The 20415-nt window shown below is 39.5% G+C and overlaps 1 protein-coding gene across 1 annotated transcript in view; it reads left to right on the forward strand.

Annotated features, from left to right (window-relative positions):
• Positions 1–878: 878 nt before the first annotated feature.
• LOC124272727 (ceramide phosphoethanolamine synthase-like) overlaps positions 879–20415 on the forward strand; it is a 31404-nt gene continuing 11867 nt past the window's right edge. Inside the window, exon 1 of the mRNA XM_046707932.1 lies at positions 879–3242. Coding sequence (XP_046563888.1) covers positions 2364–3242 — 879 coding nt within the window. The 5' untranslated portion in view covers positions 879–2363. The remainder of the gene's footprint in view (positions 3243–20415) is intronic.

Here is a 20415-nt window from a genome sequence, read left to right on the forward strand (position 1 = left end):
TTGTATTTATGTTAGGTTTCCAGACTGGGGTTCGTATTTCAGCGGTTTCATCGAGTTTGTCAAATCTTTATTTTGATCAACATAAGAGTTGGGCTTATTTTATTGAATTCGTTCAACCTACAAGTCTTTAGTCATTATTCCCATGACGCCCGACTGATAAATCAAACTATGTTAAACTACTTTATTCATCTCTTGTTATTTCTTTTTATTGAATTCGATAAATCTACAAGTCTTTTGTCATTAGTCCCATGACGCCCGACTGATGAATCAAAATATTTAAACTACGTTATTCACCTGTTCGTTGAAGACTCTTAAACATACTGCGAACCCATTGATAAAAGTGTGCCATAAGTTCACAGAATACCAGGGACTATGCGAGTCACAGCATATTGAATACATGTGTTGTGCAATCTATGCTAATTTATATAACTCAAATTTTATGCTTATCTGTTTCCTCACATGTGTGTGACATTTCCATCAACTATGTCTTACTGAACCTAACAATGGCTCTCTGTCAGTATGGTAGAGGCTAACATTGGTTTCGGGTTTCTTTCAGCATAAATACATAACACAGTGGCCGACAGTGCATATTGTGACAAAAGAATATCTTAAGCGAATACAATAACACTGGGTGTAGTACACTCACCATACAGGTATCTTCTTTGTAGTAAATCCTGTAACACTTTATTTTTCAAAGATTTGACAGGGTTATTGGCGGAATAATACCATATCTATATTTAAAGTGTGTGTGTGTGTGTGTGTCACTGTGTGTTGGGGGTGGGGGTTCGTGTTTTGTTTTGTCCTTACATCAGTATGACGACAGGAACTCCTCCCTTGTCTTGTAACGTTGTACGTATGTTTGGCTGAACTGACGTTTGAGTATGATGACCAAGAATTCTCCACTAATGTGTTACGGAAGTAAAACTATTGAATCTTATCTGGCCGGACATAACTACGCGGGGACCGGATTCAATCTCACTTCAGTCATATGGATATTTGTAACGTGGGCCATATTGTCCCGCAGTGAAAGTATTCAAAACTTAAAGTGAAAACTAAAATCACCTCATTACGCGACTTTCCGTGCTATTCTTCCTCCGTCTGTACATACGTTTCACATTCCTGATTATTTCCACGAAGCACGTGCTTCAATATTTCTGTCGCAGTTTCTGTAAAATGCATCAATTAAAACGTGTCCGTTTGTCTGGTAAATAAACAAACACTCACCTTTGTTTTAGTACGTGTAAACAGCTAAATGAGAAACCACAAACGCGTGCCACATCATACAGGGTCACTAAGAGGATATATAATAATGTTCAGTTTTGAAACATACTCGTTTGTTTCTATAACACAAATGTTTTCATGTTATTATTTACTTTAAAACCTCTGTTTGTGTACGGAAGGTGTCCTCTTATAAGTAGCAACATTACGCGTAAATGTTTCTGCGACTTCTAATTCAACTGCTCCGCGTCACTTCTTTTACCTGATACCAGTCGACCTGAAACGCCCCCAGCCACAGTGCCATGAGTCACGGGACCGGTTGTATCAGTTGTGTTAGCCCCGCACCAACCGCAATACCGGACCTATCACAACGCACCCAGTTGAGGTGATCAGTACTGCAGCGAAAGGTCCAAGCGGCGGGTGTACATTGAATCTCTCAGTAGTAGCATGCCTTACTGCTGGGCACATGGACACGATACTGTGTTCTATTGGAGTACATTCCGGAGTGTGTTATATTGTTTGTGTCACGTTTGAGCCGGAAACCTCGTCTCGACAGTGAGTGGTCTACCCTCGAACATAAGGTACAGATAGAGGTGTCTGAGGCGGTGTCACTGACATTATCACGAAAGGTGGTCCACTTGCGTGATATCAACGATCTTTACAAATAATCAAATAATCTTCATTATGAGAGGACATTATTTACAAGACCGGGTGCTTGTTTGTGGTTTTCAATTCCTCTTTCCCGCGTGTATTGTAATGCAGACACAGCAGACGTCCTTGCCCGAGAGAAGAACACAGGGTATTCAGTGAATTGAGTCTTGGTCCACAGACTACACACGGACGGCATTTCCTTTTGCGATACTGCTATCAGCGTTCGCTTACGGTGACCGGCAACCTGGGAGGTCACACGCTCCGTATTTTAGAGAAGCTAAAAATAAACACTTCGGAATTTAAACAGGAGGAATCCCCTAGTCTTCCATCAACACTGTCTCTCACAAGTGCAGGTGTCCGTGGATCATAGTGGGAGTGTGGATGTAAATCTTAGGCCATGGTGTTGTGTGCGTGAAACTGAGCGGGAATGTAGTAGGCAGGTGCTCTAGATTCAGCTAGGTCACCCTGCCTCCATGTGATGCGAAGTGCTGCTGATGCTGTCGGAGTCACAACATGGCCGAATACAAGGTTACAAGGTTTTAACTTCCAAAGAGCTTCCGGTCTTCAGATTCCTTCCGGTGGTTGTGACAGAAACGATGGTGCCTTTTTGTTCATTTCAGATCTTCCGCGAGGAGAAGAATGTGTTAATATGTCTAGGGACTATCATAACGGTGTTTTACATCATCATGGATATAATATTGTACACTGTCCTCCAAGACACAGTGCTGTCAGTTCCCCAGACCCTCCCAGGTCACGCCTACTCCCCCTTCTATCCTCTGACTATGAAGTTGATCATGACTGATCCCACGAGTCACTATGTTATTAAGCCAACTTCAGAAATATTCAATCAAGTGACAGGATTTAGTACAGTCTTTTTCTTTGTAACAGCAAATATGATTAGCTTTTCCCATGTGATCATTGCACTCATTGCAGGGAAGTTTATAGCGTCCGAATGTATCAGGGACCGTCGGTTTGGCTTGATATTATTTGAATTCAGAACATGGTTAGATGGTCTTGACGGCGTTGTCTTCCGAAGCAGAGCCAAAGACTTCGCCTACCATTCCCACAGAAACAGTTCGGGATACTACATTGATCTATTGTGTGACACTATTGGTGGCTTTGCATTATCTACAGGTGCGCTTTTCTACCTGTTCAAATACTTTGAGAAGAAGGCTGTGGATGTACCACTGTGGACAAAGAACGGCACCAATGGTTCTACCAATGGACATACAAGTGTACCCAGTAAAAAGCTGATATTGTGGAAAATTTTCTGTTATGGTATACTGATTGGTCTGTCCAGCAAGTGTTGGGATATGCTTGTTGACCAGATGGAGGGACTGTTTGAGAAACCTATAAACGACGCAGCTCTGACGGTAAGGAATGCTCTGATTTAGTTTATATAATGTTTTATACAAAGTGTTTCACTAATATACAGTATGTTGATAAGGCTTAAATGTGTGCATGCATGTTTTTCATCAATATGAAAATGTGTTTTCTGCTTTGGTGATGTTTACATAACAGTAATTGTGCTGTGTAGAGTTCATCTCTACTTTCTGGAATAGACACATTTCTAAATGTAACAGTGGGACAATTTACTGTGCATCAAGACCACACAGCCAAAGATTCATTTAAATTTAATCTAAAACAGCAGCTCAGTGTTTGGTGAATGCAAACAAAATGACCTTTCAGACGCCCAACCCATTACCTGTATAATGTGAAGGCATGCAGGTGTGTTTTTTCATCAGGTGGGATGTCCGGACTGTGTTTGTATAGAGGCAGTAGCTGTTGTAGTGTAACGTGAACTGGCCATCTGACCTGGATCTGTCATGCATCTCTCCCCAGCAACACACACTCACATCCTCAGAAACAATTGCATGCTAGTGTTACTAGCTGATTAACAAGGTGTTGTAATGCGTGTGGCATGTCTGTTATTTAGGCTAATGACATCATTGCACTGTTCCTGCTAATGTAGGATCATTATGAGGACTAAATGTAGGATCATTATGAGGACCTCGCTGTTCCTGCTAAATGTAGGATCATTATGAGCCTCGCTTTCCCTTAATGTAGGATCATTATGAGGACCTTGTTCCTAAGGATCATTATGAGGACTAAATGTAGGGATCATTATAGGGACCAGCTAAATGTAGGATCATTATGAGGACCTCACTCCTCTAAATGTAGGATCATTATGAGGACCTGGCTGTTCCTGCTAATGTAGGATCATTATGAGGACCTCGCTGTTCCCTAATGTAAATGTAGGATCATTATGAGGACCTCACTGTTCCTGCTGTGGACCTCGTTCCTGCTAAATGTAGGATCATTATGAGGACCTCGCTGTTCCTGCTAATGTAGGATCATTATGAGGACCTCGCTGTTCCTGCTAAATGTAGGATCATTATGAGGACCTCGCTGTTCCTGCTCATCATGAGGACCTAAGCTGTGTAGGATCCTGCTAATGTAGGATCATTATGAGGACCTCGCTGTTCCTGCTAAATGTAGGATCATTATGAGGACCTCTGTTCCTGCTAAATGTAGGATCATTATGAGGACCTCGCTGTTCCTGCTAAATGTAGGATCATTATGAGGACCTCGCTGTTCCTGCTAATGTAGGATCATTATGAGGACCTCGCTGTTCCTGCTAAATGTAGGATCATTATGAGGATTAATGTAGGATCATTATGGACCTCGCTGTTCCTGCTAAATGTAGGATCATTATGAGGACCTCTGTTGTTCCTGCTAATGTAGGATCATTATGAGGACCTCTGCTGTTCCCTAAATGTAGGATCATTATGAGGACCTCTAATGTAGGAATCTACAGGCTGTTCCTGCTAAATGTAGGATCATTATGAGGAGGACCTCGCTGTTCCTGCTAAATGTAGGATCATTATGAGGACCTCGCTGTTCCTGCTAAATGTAGGATCATTATGAGGACCTCTGCTGTTCCTGCTAAATGTAGGATCCTCGCTGTTCCTGCTAAATGTAGGATCATTATGAGGACCTCACTGTTCCTGCTAAATGTAGGATCATTATGAGGACCTCGCTGTTCCTGCTAAATGTAGGATCATTATGAGGACCCTGCTAAATGTAGGATCATTATGAGGACTGTTCCTGCTAAATGTAGGATCATTATGAGGACCCCAGCTGTTCCTGCAAATGTAGGATCATTATGAGGGATCATTGTAGGGAGGATCATTATGAGGACCTCATTGTTCCCTGCTAAATGTAGGATCATTATGAGGACCTCGCTGTTCCTGCTAAATGTAGGATCATTATGAGGGGCTGTTCCTGCTAAATGTGGATCATTATGAGGATCATTATGAGGACCCTGTTCCTGCTAAATGTAGGATCATTATGAGGACCTCGCTGTTCCTGCTAAATGTAGGATCATTATGAGGACCTCACTGTTCCTGCTAAATGTAGGATCATTATGAGGACCCTGCTAAATGTAGGATCATTATGAGGACCTCGCTGTTCCTGCTAAATGTAGGATCATTATGAGGACCTACAGCTGTTCCTGCTAAATGTAGGATCATTATGACCTAAGCTGTTCCTGCTAAATGTAGGATCATTATGAGGACCTTGCTGTTCCTAAAATGTAGGATCATTCAGCTGTTCCTGCTAAAGGATCATCAGCTGAGGTTCTGTTCTGCTAAATGTAGGATCATTATGAGGACCTCATTGTTCCTGCTTAATGTAAGATCATTATGAGAACCCTGTTCCTGCTAAATGTAGGATCATTATGAGGACCCTCGCTGTTCCTCATTATGAGGACCTCACTGTTCCTGCTAGGGGGATCATTATGAGGTCATTGTTCCTGCTTAATGTAGGATCATTATGAGGACCTCGCTGTTCCTGCTAAATGTAGGATCATTATGAGGACATTGTTCCTGCTTAATGTAGGATCATTATGAGGACCTCGCTGTTCCTGCTAAATGTAGGATCATTATGAGGACCTCATTGTTCCTGCTTAATGTAGGATCATTATGAGGACCTTGCTGTTCCTGCTAAATGTACAGTCATTTGGAGGACGTAGTTAAACTAGTCATTGTGAACTCTTGCCCCACTCCATAAGAATCCGTTCATCTGTCACAAAACAGCCTGAAGCTCTCCAGGCCATTAACTTCTATAGCTGAATTAAATGCCCACGTATACAAATGTAAAGTGTGTGTTCTTTTGTTGCATACTGGATGCTTATCACAATCAGATTCAAAGTCATGTCCTGAATCTTAGCACTCAGGATTACTAATCCAATGATCAAATATCATGACCGTACATGACACCTGTCCCGTCATAGTTACAGACGAGGATACCCGTTAAGGTCCAGGTTAGAATGAACCTTCAGTAACCCGTGAAGGCCTGGGTTAGAACGTACCTTCAGTAACCCGTGAAGGCCTGGGTTAGAATGTACCTTCAGTAACCCGTGAAGGCCTGGGTTAGAATGAACCTTCAGTAACCCGTGAAGGTCCGGGTTAGAATGTACCTTCAGTAACCCATGCTTGTCGTAAGACTAACGGTGCGACTAACGGGATCGGGTGGTCAGGCTCGCTGACTTGGTTGACACATGTCATCGGTTCCCAATTGCACAGATCGATGTTCATGCTGTTGATCACTGGATTGTCTGGTCCAGACTCGATTATTTACAGACCGCTGCCATGTAGCTGGAATATTGCTGAGCGCGGCGTAAAAATAACTCACTCACTCACTCACTCACTCACAGACAAGGGAGGGCACACATGGCAGTTGCAAACAGGTTGTGTATGATAGTGATTCATTAGACAAATCATTGTGACATAAGGTGAAACATACATTGATCTCCTTAATATGAAAGGGCTTTTGCCACTTTTATTTAGTCATAAAAGAAACAACATGACTTGGGAAATATTTATTCTAAGTTGGGAATTGTTTGCTAATATTTGCTGCAGACATGGGCGGGAATATCGACTTATTCAGGTAATGACAGATTAATGGCTATTGAATTGAATTGTCTTGAGCAAAACATTAAGCCCCATTTCATCTCTCACCTTGTCAGTCATTACCTTACTTATAAACTAGCAAACGTCCTGTTCATGATGGGTTGCAGCTAAACTGTGTGATAATGGCATGTGATAACACTTCTATAGTTGGAGAGGATGTAAGCATGGTAACAGCAGGTGGGTAAGTTACGGGATCACATTCCACCCCCGGAGGCAAAACTGGCTTATCCTCACTCACCCTGGGACACTGCCTCATGCCATGTTACAATGTGTACGTCCTGCCGAACTCCAGGTCATCGTAATATAGGTCATGTGTGACTGCTGATCCCGGTCATGTGAATCAGGTTTATGGATACAGCCAGTGTACAGGTTCTCATGCCTGGCTGTATGATATACATGTATACACCATTTATAATATCAGCTCATATCATGCAGGATAATCACCAGTGATTCTGTGAATATGTCATATTTGATAATCTCCAATGATAATAATAACAGTATATCAAGTTTAATAATCTCCAGTGAGGAAAATAATAGAATATCATATTTGATCATTTCCAGTGAGGAGAATAACAGTAACAGTGTATCCAGGGCCCCGTTCCTCAAAGCGATCGTAGCGCTACGACTGTCGTAAGTCTATGTTAAAGTATGGGAGTTACGATCATCTTAGCGCTACGATCGCTTTGAGGAACAGGGCCCTGTTTAATAATCTCCAGGGACGATGACAACAGTGTATCATATTTGATCATTTACAGTGAGGATAATAGCAGTAACAGTGTATCATGTTTAATAATCTCCAGGGACGATGACAACAGTGTATCATATTTGATCATTTACAGTGAGGATAATAGCAGTAACAGTGTATCATGTTTAATAATCTCCAGGGACGATGACAACAGTGTATCATATTTGATCATTTCCAGTGAGGATAATAACAATATCATATTTGATCATTTCCAGTGAGGATAATAGCAGTATATCATATTTGATAGTATGTGTGGCTGTCAATAGTTTAGTAATTGACTTCCGTTGATCAATGCACAGCACAAAATACAGGAAGTACGAGATTCATTCACTTTGATTTAGTGTCATCCACCCCTGTTACCTCTTAGCAAATTTGATCTGGGTTTCAAGTTTTTTGTCAGTTATCAAAAGAGACAGAGACTACTTCAGCTTGCTTTTATTTCATATAAACTATACATTCATTCGGGAAATAACTTTGAGACAATTCAAGGAGAAAATACTATTGCAATAGTTGGTCCCAATAGACTATCGCTATCGCAATAGTTATTTCTCCCTCAATAGTCACCCCTAATATCATATTTGATCATCTTCAGTGAGGTTTATAACAGAATGTCATATTTGATCATCTTCAGTGAGGATAATAACAGAATGTCATATTTGATCATCTTCAGTGAGGATATTAACGAATGTAATATTTGATCATCTTCAGTGAGGATAATAACAGAATGTCATATTTGATCATCTTCAGTGAGGATATTAACGGATGTCATATTTGATCATCTTCAGTGAGGATATTAACGAATGTCATATTTGATCATCTTCAGTGAGGATATTAACGGATGTCATATTTGATCATCTTCAGTGAGGATATTAACGGATGTCATATTTGATCATCTTCAGTGAGGATATTAACGGATGTCATATTTGATCATCTTCAGTGAGGATGACAATGCAGGGATAGAAGTGCAATTTTTTCAAAGGTGTCATCGGGAACCAGACAGATAATTTAGGTGTGTCTTTATGAAAATGAGCGGGTCCATATCTTTTGATGATCTGATTAAACTTAAAACATAACAACATTTACATCATTTCAGTTTATATTTCAATAAATCAGTAAACATCATGTACAGCTGTAAACCTGATAGCCGGATCTCCTAAAACACTATCAAGGCTGTCACAGTAATTCTCCTTCATTTATCCTGGGTCCATAAACTAAGCCACAAACTATATTATCATCCAAAACCTGATTTCCTGTAATGCGTACTGGCATTCAAAATGGTCAGTCCCATGTTAAACTGTGAGATTGAAAATGCCATTGATAAACAGTTTGATGAGGTGCAAAAGTAGGTTTTGAACTGATGATATCAACTTACAGAGATTTATCTCGAGTCCTGTATTTGAGGGTCCCTGGGACTCATACTCAATTTTCAGGGGTCCCAGACACTTAAATATTATTATTAATAATGTTATTGCATTGTGTATCATCATCATATTAATTGTTACAGTAATTAAATTGCAAATGAAACCATAACCCAGCTAGTAGCAAACTCAGGGATAACCTATTGTAGTTTATATTTTTTCTGCGTCCCTGTGGATGTGCTAATAATTTTGTTGCGACCATTGTCATGTAACTAGTAATTGTTGTGATAATCATACAGTTTGTTTTGACTTCCTGTTTATAGTTTCCTGATACTCCGGAATGTCTGGTCTAAAAATAGCCATCTAATATGACAGACAGCCACTCAAGCAGCTGGGCTGATCAATACCACAGAGAAGGCCACATTCTGACAGTGACAGACAGATGATGGTATTTATACTATTACCAGAGGAACTGGCACAGCAAAGCATTAATTGTGTAGTTTTCACCTCATCTAGAGTGGAGTCTTGTTCTGATTGTCTAACACTCTCCAGCAGTGATTGTACACTTGTTGATCAAAATAACAAGTTTCCAAGCTCTTGGTCTGGAACAACAGAGGGGATTCCCCGCAGGATATACGTCATGGTGACTCAATCTTCTTAGTCTGTAGCAGATGTCCTGATGTTCATCTGCACTGTTAGAGAACAGTCGTTGACATCCTCAAGTTAAACAGCAGCTGATGCACAGCAGAGCATTTTACCTCACCGTGCATCAATACATCAATTTCCAAACTATTGATTTTCCCATGTGCCTGTGCACAGCAACAAACTCATGGATAGGTATTCCAAAAGCAAGCATTGGTATTGCAAGATGTTGCAGTTTACCCAGGCAGGGAGATTCTTCATGTAGCTAGTTCTGTACTTATTGCCTCACTCCACAACAGCCAGACTTCTTGACCTCATTCTCAATGCTAAATATATGCCTTGTATGAAGGAAAAGAGGAGTTCGAGATTTATTGTGTATCTCACAATAAGTGTATGTTGTGTCTAATGTAGGTAGTTGTACAGCTGTAACACAGGTATTTGTACAGCTGTAATGTAGATATTTGTACAGCTGTAATGTAGATATTTGTACAGCTCTGATGTAGCTAGGTGTACAGCTCCACTGTAGATATTTGTACAGCTCTGATGTAGATCTTTATACAGCTCTAATGTAGATATTTGTACAGCTCTAATGTAGATATTTGTACAGCTCTGATGTAGCTAGGTGTACGGCTCCACTGTAGATATTTGTACAGCTCCACTGTAGATATTTGTACAGCTCTAATGTAGATATTTGTACAGCTCTGATGTAGATATTTGTACAGCTCTAATGTAGATATTTGTACAGCTCTCATGTAGATATTTGTACAGCTCTGATGTAGATATTTGTACAGCTCTGATGTAGATATTTGTACAGCTCCAAAGTCCAATGTAGATATTTGTTTAGCTCCAATGTAGCTATTTATGCAGCTCTAACATAGGTATTCCTGCCAGTTTTAACATAGGTTTGTGAACAGCTTCTGTGACTGTCCATTGTTGACAGTATTTTATGTGATATATAAATAATATATGGGTTTGTTTCAAAATGAAATACTTGCAAGGTGACCCGAGAGTAAGATCAATCACTAGACTCGTATATCAGGCAAGATAAGAACTCACCTATTTCCCTGTAGATACCGATAGTAAATGGTCGCTTACTACACGTGGCTCCGGTGTTACACGTCACTGCCTTGTTCAATTAATGTTTGGGATATGTAATAAACTTGAAATTTGTTTTGTTCCTAAATACAAGTGTGTTATCTTAGAATCAGATCAAGGTATATAATGAATGAGTGCTGTATGTGTGTAAGCAGTTGGTAGAAACTGAATATCCCTTGTCTATGAGACAGTGTTCACGAATGGTGTTTCAAAGTCACAGGACATTGGGTCCTGTAAGTTTCAGATGTCTGTCTGACCCATTGAAAATGCACAGGACCCATGGAATAAAATTATACACACATGTCAGATTTAATATTTCTTATAATTGACGTTGAAATTATTAACAAGCATAAGATTTATAAACAGCTAACAAGTGTCACATGTCACATAAAACAACTTCAGTCAATGTCATTGTGAAATATACAGTCAGACACTGGGGCCTGCGGGTTGTTGATTTCTGTCTGACCGTTGGTGAATCTGCCGGATTTGTCAGAGGGTCAGACGCTATTCGTGAACACTGATGAGATAGAATAGAATAGAATAATACTTTAATGCCTTTTCAGGAATTTGTGTTACATCAGCAGAGCTACTGACACATTAGAGAGATACCAAACAAATTTTACATAAATTCTTTGATTTAGGTATCTTCACATTTGTTTAAGACTAAGAGAGATATGGTACTTGGAATATAGGATGTACGGGCTCTCTTAGTTTTCACAATTGGAACTTTCTAGCGGCGGCCTGAAGGGAGGAGGTTGTATTCCGAGATGGCCTCTTTGGTTGTGCCAGTAATATATCCCCTGATGTGTGATTCTCGCAATGTGTCCCAAAGTTCAGCGACATTCAGCAACGGCTATCAGTGTCCAAGTTCACAGTCCACGGTCCACAGTCCACTCAGGCTACCTGGTTAATGTTGGCAGTTAATGCTAGCGTGCTAATGTGTTGTGTAAATGTTTATGATTTCTGACTGCAGGTTTCCACTTTCCTCATCCCTATTGTTAACTAATGCGAGTCTGTGAGTCATGATATCCCAGAAACAATCAGGAACTAATTAACTAACTAGCTAATTAATTAATTAACTAATATATATTTGTGTGTGAGTGTGTGGTATGAATGTTCAGTGTTTAAGTTGTCAGTGTCAATTGTTAAGTTTGGAATTGAGATGACAGAACTTTATGGATGATCAACTTCTTTATTTTCACAAACACAACGTTTCGGTATATGACGCTTCTTATACCATTTTCAAGCGAATGTGCTCACTGGCACCAAATTCAATGTCTGAGATCAGTATCACTTTGAGCTTGTCTAACTCATGGACACAATGATATAACTAGAATACTGTTCCAGAGTCAACACTTTCATGTTATGTGCAGCCAGGTATATGTTGTCATCTGATTGCTGTCATTGGCTGTTACGCATGGACAGTGAGGAGCACTCGGTCTAAACAGACTATAGCTAGCAGGGCGTAACAACACCACTCATCTCTTCAAGCGATTGGGGGGAGAGGGGACTTTCATAATCCATGGATCCTGAAGTGTGCATCCAGTTTAGTATTTCCCCCAGGACCCCAAAATTTCAAAAGAGGAGCCCATATTCTAAAAAGGGAATGTAATGACAAATTACCAAGTATTATGTTCTGTTATTCATGCATACATTGGTCCGAGAAGGTCGATCCCTGACCGCGTCATACCAAAGACGTTGAAATATGGTACTTGTTGGTCCCTGCCTGGCGCTCGGCATTAATGGGTACAACAAGGACTGGTCGGCTCGGAGTCAGTATAATGTGTCTGAGTGGGGTATTCATGCTTCACTGCGGCATGGTATCTCAGTGGGCTAGCACTATAAAACCAGCTTAAGTCTGGGCTAGTACACGCAGCCGCACATACACACGCATGCACGTCGTCATATGAGCAAAATATTCTCAATCACGACGTTAAACCCAATTTCACCTCACCTCATGCATACATTGCAGAATGATTCTTAAAGACTCAAAGAGCACAGTTATTTCACTTAATATCAACATAAAATAGAAAATAAAAAACACCAAGTGTTGATCAATTATTGTATTAAAGAAGGGCAGGGTGCCAAGTAAAAAAGGGCGGTGGGGTAGCCTAGTGGATAAAAGCGTTGGCTCGTCACGCCGAAGACCCGGGTTCGATTCCCCACATGGGCATAATGTGTGAAGCCCATTTCTGGTGTCCCCCGCCGTGATAATGCTGGAATATTGCTAAAAGCGGCGTAAAACTAAACTCAGTCAGTCAGTCAGTCCAAATAAAAATGGCAGGGGCGTGGCACCCTGCTAAAAATGCCTTGGGGAAACACTACAGGTATGTTGTCATCTTATTGCTGTCAGTATGCTGATTGGCTGTCACACATGGACGGTGAGGAGGACTTGGTTTAAACAGACTATAACTAGCAGGGCGTAACGCCAAAACCATGCATCCTTTCAGGACATTGGCAAAGTGGTGAAAAGAACTTTAATAATCCATGTAAATGCTTGTTTATACTGCACCAGTCTTAACTATGACAAATACCCATGGATCCTGAAGTGTACTGGTTGTGTTTTGTGTACATCCTATACCTCAAACAACTAATGTAATGTGACAGTTTTAGTGAAATTGACAGCATAAATAATTAATAGTTGTAATCTGTTAGTATTCCTGATGGGATTTGGTCAGGATCGTCCCTTACCAGACATAGTCACAACTAATGGATATTCATGTGTAATACCTGACTGCTACTGACGTGACCTTCTCGGGAGGATTGATAACTCCATGGACTGTCGCTGCAGGCAGCAGTCACATGGTCTGTGTATGTGTCAGTGATTCAATACTTCCAACTGATTTCATGGTTTCTGTCTTTGTTCGTCTTTGTAATATCTCGGATGTGTTAGAGCCGTGAGGAAGGAATTTGATGTTTCTATCTTCTGGCGTTATGACGAGGGCATGATCTCCAGACTTATGAGCAACATCAATAAGAGGCAAATTAGGGCTATTCTTGTTGTGGCTTGAGGACACAATTCAAATGTCATCCCTTGAAATCAGGTCCTCGTCTAAAGGTACATCATGGCTGTATGTCAGACAGCAATAGTATATAGCAACAGGTTAAACTGGCCTAAAACTTCTATTTATAAATGTCATTTGGTTTCAAGAAACCTGATTCACATACAAATCGTATCCACATCACATCTACACACACACACCCGAACCCACCCAAAGCTATCCTATATCCTTCCACCTTTACACTGCATTCAAACATGTCCTCACATTGCTTGTGAAGATCTGGGTTAGATTTGGCCTTCAGCAACACATGCTTGTCAGGAGAGACGACTAACAGGATCGGGTGGTTAGGTTGCTGATTTGGTTGACGACTTGGTTGACACATGTCATTGTATCCCAATTGCATAGATCGATGCTCATGCTGTTGATCACTGGATTGTCTGGTACAGACTCGACCCACAGACCACCCACATCAGCCAGCCTAAGCCCAAGCTCACAGGCAAGGCATTGCCAGGCACTCAAACTACCACCCACATCAGCCAGCCTACTATGTAACAACACAGAACCACCACGATGGCGTAGTGGTAATGCGTCTGCCCGGAGAGAGGAAGGTCATGGGTTCAACTCCCGTATATTCCCGGCATTCCAAAAGACATTAAAATATGGTACCTGTTGGTCACTGCCTGGCACTCAGCATTAATGGGTACAATAAGGACTGGTTGGTTCGGAGTCAGTATAATGTGTCTGAGTGGGGTATTCATGCTAATTAATCAAATCCATCTTGCACCCACGTTACATTTGAATTCATTCATTTGTTCATAAATATTTCTTGATGTATGTAGGAGAGGATATAGATCCAGACAGACTCCTCACAGAAACACTGATGATGACACACCCGATACATGGATTCCAGATAATCATAAACACCAGTCCCATGCAATAATGTCAATGAAAGAAGCATACATGTGTCACTAGCCATCCAAGAATGGTTTCCCCAAGCTGTAAGGATTAAGTCTTATCAACAGGTGTTCATGTAGGAGGAATGTATTGATCTTAAAGGTCAAAAGGCTGAATTTTGATAGTTGGGGTTTTAGTACCAGAAGGAGGTTGGTTTATTATAGATTTTTAACTTGAGGATTAAATAACCATGGACTGCTTGTGAAAGAATATGAAACGTTTTTGGTAATAAGCTAGGGAGCTGCATGTTCAGAGATGATGATCGATGACCAGTTTATTCTATTTGTTGTTGGCTTTGATGGAGAGGCATTGATGAAGCTGGATAATCTTAACTAAAGGAGAACAACCCCTGCCACACTGTAGTGAGGTGGCCATATTGATTGTACGTTCCTCATTGCTGTCCTCTTGAAATGGCAGGTAATCAATGGCGACTACATCATTGACCTGTGGGAACAGAGTGTCTATTGCCAATTATGATATTGCACGTCATAATCGGTATATGATGGCTTTCTGCCTGTACAGTCAGGGCAGGTGTTATTGATTTGTCATATTAGACATGAGTGAGTCGCAGGTATTGGGACCCGGATATTGGGACCCGAATATGTCGTGTATAGTGGAGAGGGGTCCTGTCACGTGAATGAATTTGGTTAACTTTTAAACTGATTCATTGCCCATCTACCCACAAACCCTCCGTCCCAGTATGAATCAACCTAGGTGCATCCTGACAGAATCTTCATGTTCGGTTCCTCGCTTGACAGGCTTGACTTAACTGCCAGCTGGGAATTCTTCTTTTAATGGTAGTTTGTTCCAGAAAATACTGAAAAAGAAGAATTGTTTTCTGACCATCATTGTCATAAGTAAACATATTTTAGTGTCCTCTTGTTTACTATTATCTACAAACAGGATAGTTACAGTATCACCCTGCCTTTCCGCACGGACAGGGATAGTTATTCATGGGTAGTTACACTATCACAGAAAGTAACCAAATCGATTGAAACAGTGCTCAGTTTGACAGATCAATTTGGTCAATCAATCAAATATTTGTGCAGCAATCTGAGTACAATTAGTTTACGAGTGGCCACCTGTGCTGTTGAATGCCATTGATTGATCGATACCCGGACCAGCGGGCTGGGTTATCACATCAAGGTCAGACTGTAGGACCTGTGGGTGTTATAGTTTTATCACATCCTCTTCCACTGTGCCACTGCCTACACCAAGACCCCTTCACCTACAGTATTGTATGAACGCCTTGGTATTGACTACGCACCAGTCAAGCATGCCTGCCATGTGTTAGTTCATAGTGAACTGTAACAAATCTCAGGAATGACTTGGCATTTTTTGTATTGATACATGAAAGCCATTAAACTGTACTTTAAAGAAACCTAGTTTTTAGTGGGTATGGGCCAGTATGGTGGCATAGATTGTTTCTTTTCTACCTGCTGTGACTTAGCTCTTGTTGATATATACAGATATACACCTGTGTAGATATACCTGATCTATACACCTGAATTGATTAGGGGTGAAACGGTATACCACGGTATTAGTAGAACCGCGGTATTTTGCCTTCGGTCCAGTGTACCGTAATGCAATCCAAAAATTCGGTGTTTTCGTACCGACGTTTTATTAATCATTTTAAACATTTTCTAAAGTCAGCAAGACAGCAACTGCAGAAACCAGATCAGTAGCTAGGTTCTGTTTCTTTTTCAGTTATTTCAAATCAGATGAACAGCGGAACATCGTAACAACTTATAAAAGACAACTTTGTCATAAAGACATGCCATCAGCTGAGTAGTTACGATGTTTGCTGTGATGCAACACATCGCATTATATTGCGTGAGTAAACACTGCCATCCAAAAACGTATGATGTCAGAAAACTCATAATAAAACAATATTCCTCTATTTTATTTTATTTGATTAAATTTAATCCCATTTTCATTCATTAAAATTGTTTACAGTAACATCGGAGAAAACGTGTGTGAAATGGCATCCCCTCATTCTATACGAGTACCACTTCCGCTTACCTTGTTCATAAGGGTCCGCTTTTCGCGCCCACCGCGATAGCACCAATTTCACATTATTCTCAGTAATCAGGAACAGATTACTGCCTTGCCTTGTCATCCATTCACCCAAAGATCCACGTTATTGACTCATTGAAGTCATATTTCACTATTTATGGCCAACATTTTGTTTTTACAATCAAAGTGGCAGGTACCGCGGGAAGTCAATGGTGATTTGTCAGACTGTCTCATGAGTAAAATGTATCCACGTAACCCAAAGTGCTGAACCTATGTTAATTACTATGTTAAATATGTTCGTAGAAAACATGCATAATACTAATACCACAGTGATATATATTATCTCTGTTAAAATAACTGCTTGAGATATAAATTATTCTGGTAATGGAATAGAAACTCTTTCATGTTATATTTTCAGATCGTTTTTAACTGAATCACCGGTAGATTGGAGCAAAACATTTGTACACAGCTGATTGCTATTTCCGGCTTAGTTGAATAACAGATAGCATAACAGGAAGGACAACTGAATTATCATGTCTAGTGATGTTGAATTTGATTGCAGGTTTCCAATACACATATTATTTTCATTTACAAAGTTTGTTTTTTCACCTCTGATGATACGATATAGCTTTGACTGCAATACACGCAATAGCAGTTCTGTTATGTCCATGGAAATATAGTTTGACTTGGCCTTTATTCCCGGTTAGTAGTTATGTATAACGCTGGTGTCTCATAACTCGGGGGATCAATCCATGGACCCGAAGTCTGGCGTTATGGTGAGGGATAACAGCAATTATGGGTATGGATCTGGTGGCTTCCCATCCCAGTTCTCACCAACTCATTATAAGCTATATCAGAACAATGAACATTTAACGACCAATAAAAAGAGAAATCAGCATTCTCAAGGTAAAACATGTTTGTTTCAGAAATACATTTCTGAGTGAACTTTAAAAGATATTTTGAATGAATCTGAAAACTGAATAAAGCAAATTTCTTGAATGTGCCAAGATTGTGTAGCAGTACTTCCCAATGACTGAGGAAAGTCTCTAAATGTTTAACCGACTGAAACGAGAGATAGACAATGATTGATTTAGACCAAGGACAATGATCAGCCACACAGTCTTATGACCACGGTGTTGTGTTAATTTGTTTGATTTATTTATCTATGATATGTCATCAACAATCACATTCAACAAGATCTGATTTGTGTGTTATTGTTTTTGGTTTTTCACTGCAGTAAATGCTGATGGGATGTTACTGACTTTAAATCATACTTGGCTACTTGCTATTTTGCCACACAGACGCTATGAGCTCCAAGGTTCCAGTTAATTCTTCTATCTTGTCATGAAATGACAGTTTTGTTCATTCAAAATAACAAAGATTATGGTTATTTCTTTCTATGTTATTAAACAATGTAAGGTTTGGCTCTTGTTATCAATTTTCTGCATTACAATCATATCTCATATACCGAACCGAAACGGACCGAACCGAAGTTCTTGTACCGCAATACGTACCGTACCGTGGTAAGAGCGTACCATTTCACCCCTAGCATTGATATATTTGATATACACCTGAGTAGACATATGACATCGACACACCTGACATGTACACCTGACTAGATATGACTTATACCACTAGGGTATGTTATGTCCATTGTTCTGGCAGGTTGATTTTCTGTGTATCAACCTTCTATCTGCATGTGCAGAGGTTGATATGTGGATAACAACCATGACGGTGCAGGAAAAGCACGTGCAACAAGCAATGGACGAGTCCATTTGGCGCCCACGTGGTGTAAGTAGGTTAGCAAAAACACACACTCCACCCCCAACCCCGTGCGGGTGATATGGATACAACGCTCTCACCTGACGGCTCGAGCATTGAAATCCATATCACCCTTGAGGAGGGTGCCAACGTATACGTACACACCTGCTATATATTCCTGACATGTACACTGATAAAATTATTGGATATATACACTTCCATAGATGTAATTGTTATATACAACTTTCCCATAGATATACCTGATATATCCACTCCCATAGATATATCGTGTTATATACACTTTCCCATAGATATACCTGATACATACACTTCCATCGATATACTTGTTATATATGCTTACATAGATATACCTGATATGTACACTTCCATAGATATACGTGTTATATACACTTCCATAGACATACCTGATATATATACTTCAATGGATATACTTGATATATACACTTCCATACATATACCTGATATATACACTTTACATAGATATAATAATATATACACTTTACATAGATATAAATGATATATACACTTCCATAAATATAACTGATATATGCACTTACATAGATATGCCTGATATATACACGTACATAGATATAAATGATATATACACTTACATAGATATAAATGATAAATACACTTCCATAAATATAACTGATATATGCACTTACATAGATATACCTGATATAAACACTACCATAGATATACCTGATATATACACTTTACATAGATATAAATGATATATACACTTTACATAGATATAAATGATAAATACACTTCCATAAATATAACTGATATATGCACTTACATAGATATAAATGATATATACACTTACATAGATATAAATGATATATACACTTTACATAGATATACCTGATATATACACTTACATAGGTATAAATGATATATAAACTTATATAGATATAAATGATATATACACTTACATAGATATAAATGATATGTACACTTTACATAGATATACCTGATATATACACTTACATAGATATAAATGATATATAAACTTATAGATATAAATGATATATACACTTACATAGATATAAATTATATATACACTTACATGTAAATGATATATACACTTCCATAAATATACCTGATATATACACTTACATAGATAGAAATGATATATACACTTCCATACATATACCTGATATAAACACTACCATAGATATACCTGATATATACACTTTACATAGATATACCTGATATATACACTTCCATAGATATATGTTATATACACTTGCATGGATATACCTGATATATACACTTCCATAGATATACCTGATATATACACTTCCATAGATATACCCGGTATGTTATATACACTTGCATGGATATACCTGATATATACACTTCCATAGATATATGTGTTATATACACTTGCATGGATATACCTGATATATACACTTCCATGGATACACTTGCATGAATATACCTGATATATATACTTCAGTGGATAAACCTGATATAGATATAAATTATATGTACACCTGGTACACCTGAGATAAGTCTGCATATGTCTGTGTCCCAGATACATATAACATGTGAGATCATAGGCTCAGGTGAAAAGTATAATGTACATGATGTTTTCAATAGACAGATGTTAAAGGGTGCATGTCATTTGGTAGGTGAGGCAGGTAATTGTTTTTACAAACAAGCTCTAGATTCAGATTTCTATGTCAACTAGCACTGGTTCTCCCTGTGACAACTGTATCCATCTTGTCTACCACAGTTGCCTTCAGCACGTTGGCCACTAAGCTGTTGATTGATTTTGGTTGGCCTGTCTCACAGACCCTGATCCATATTTGTTTTCCTTCCATCCAGGCTTTTCTGTAATGCAATAACCCTGAATCCAGCAAGTCTAGATTGTCCCCAGGTTCTGAATCTCCCACCTGGTGCCTTTTCAGCTTAAATGGAGTTTTTGTTTCTGTCAAAATTATGTATATTCAGAGAATTAAACATTAGTC

Source organism: Haliotis rubra, unplaced genomic scaffold, assembly GCF_003918875.1.
Source record: "Haliotis rubra isolate DU_JTF1 unplaced genomic scaffold, ASM391887v1 Scf172, whole genome shotgun sequence".
NCBI lineage: Eukaryota > Metazoa > Mollusca > Gastropoda > Lepetellida > Haliotidae > Haliotis > Haliotis rubra.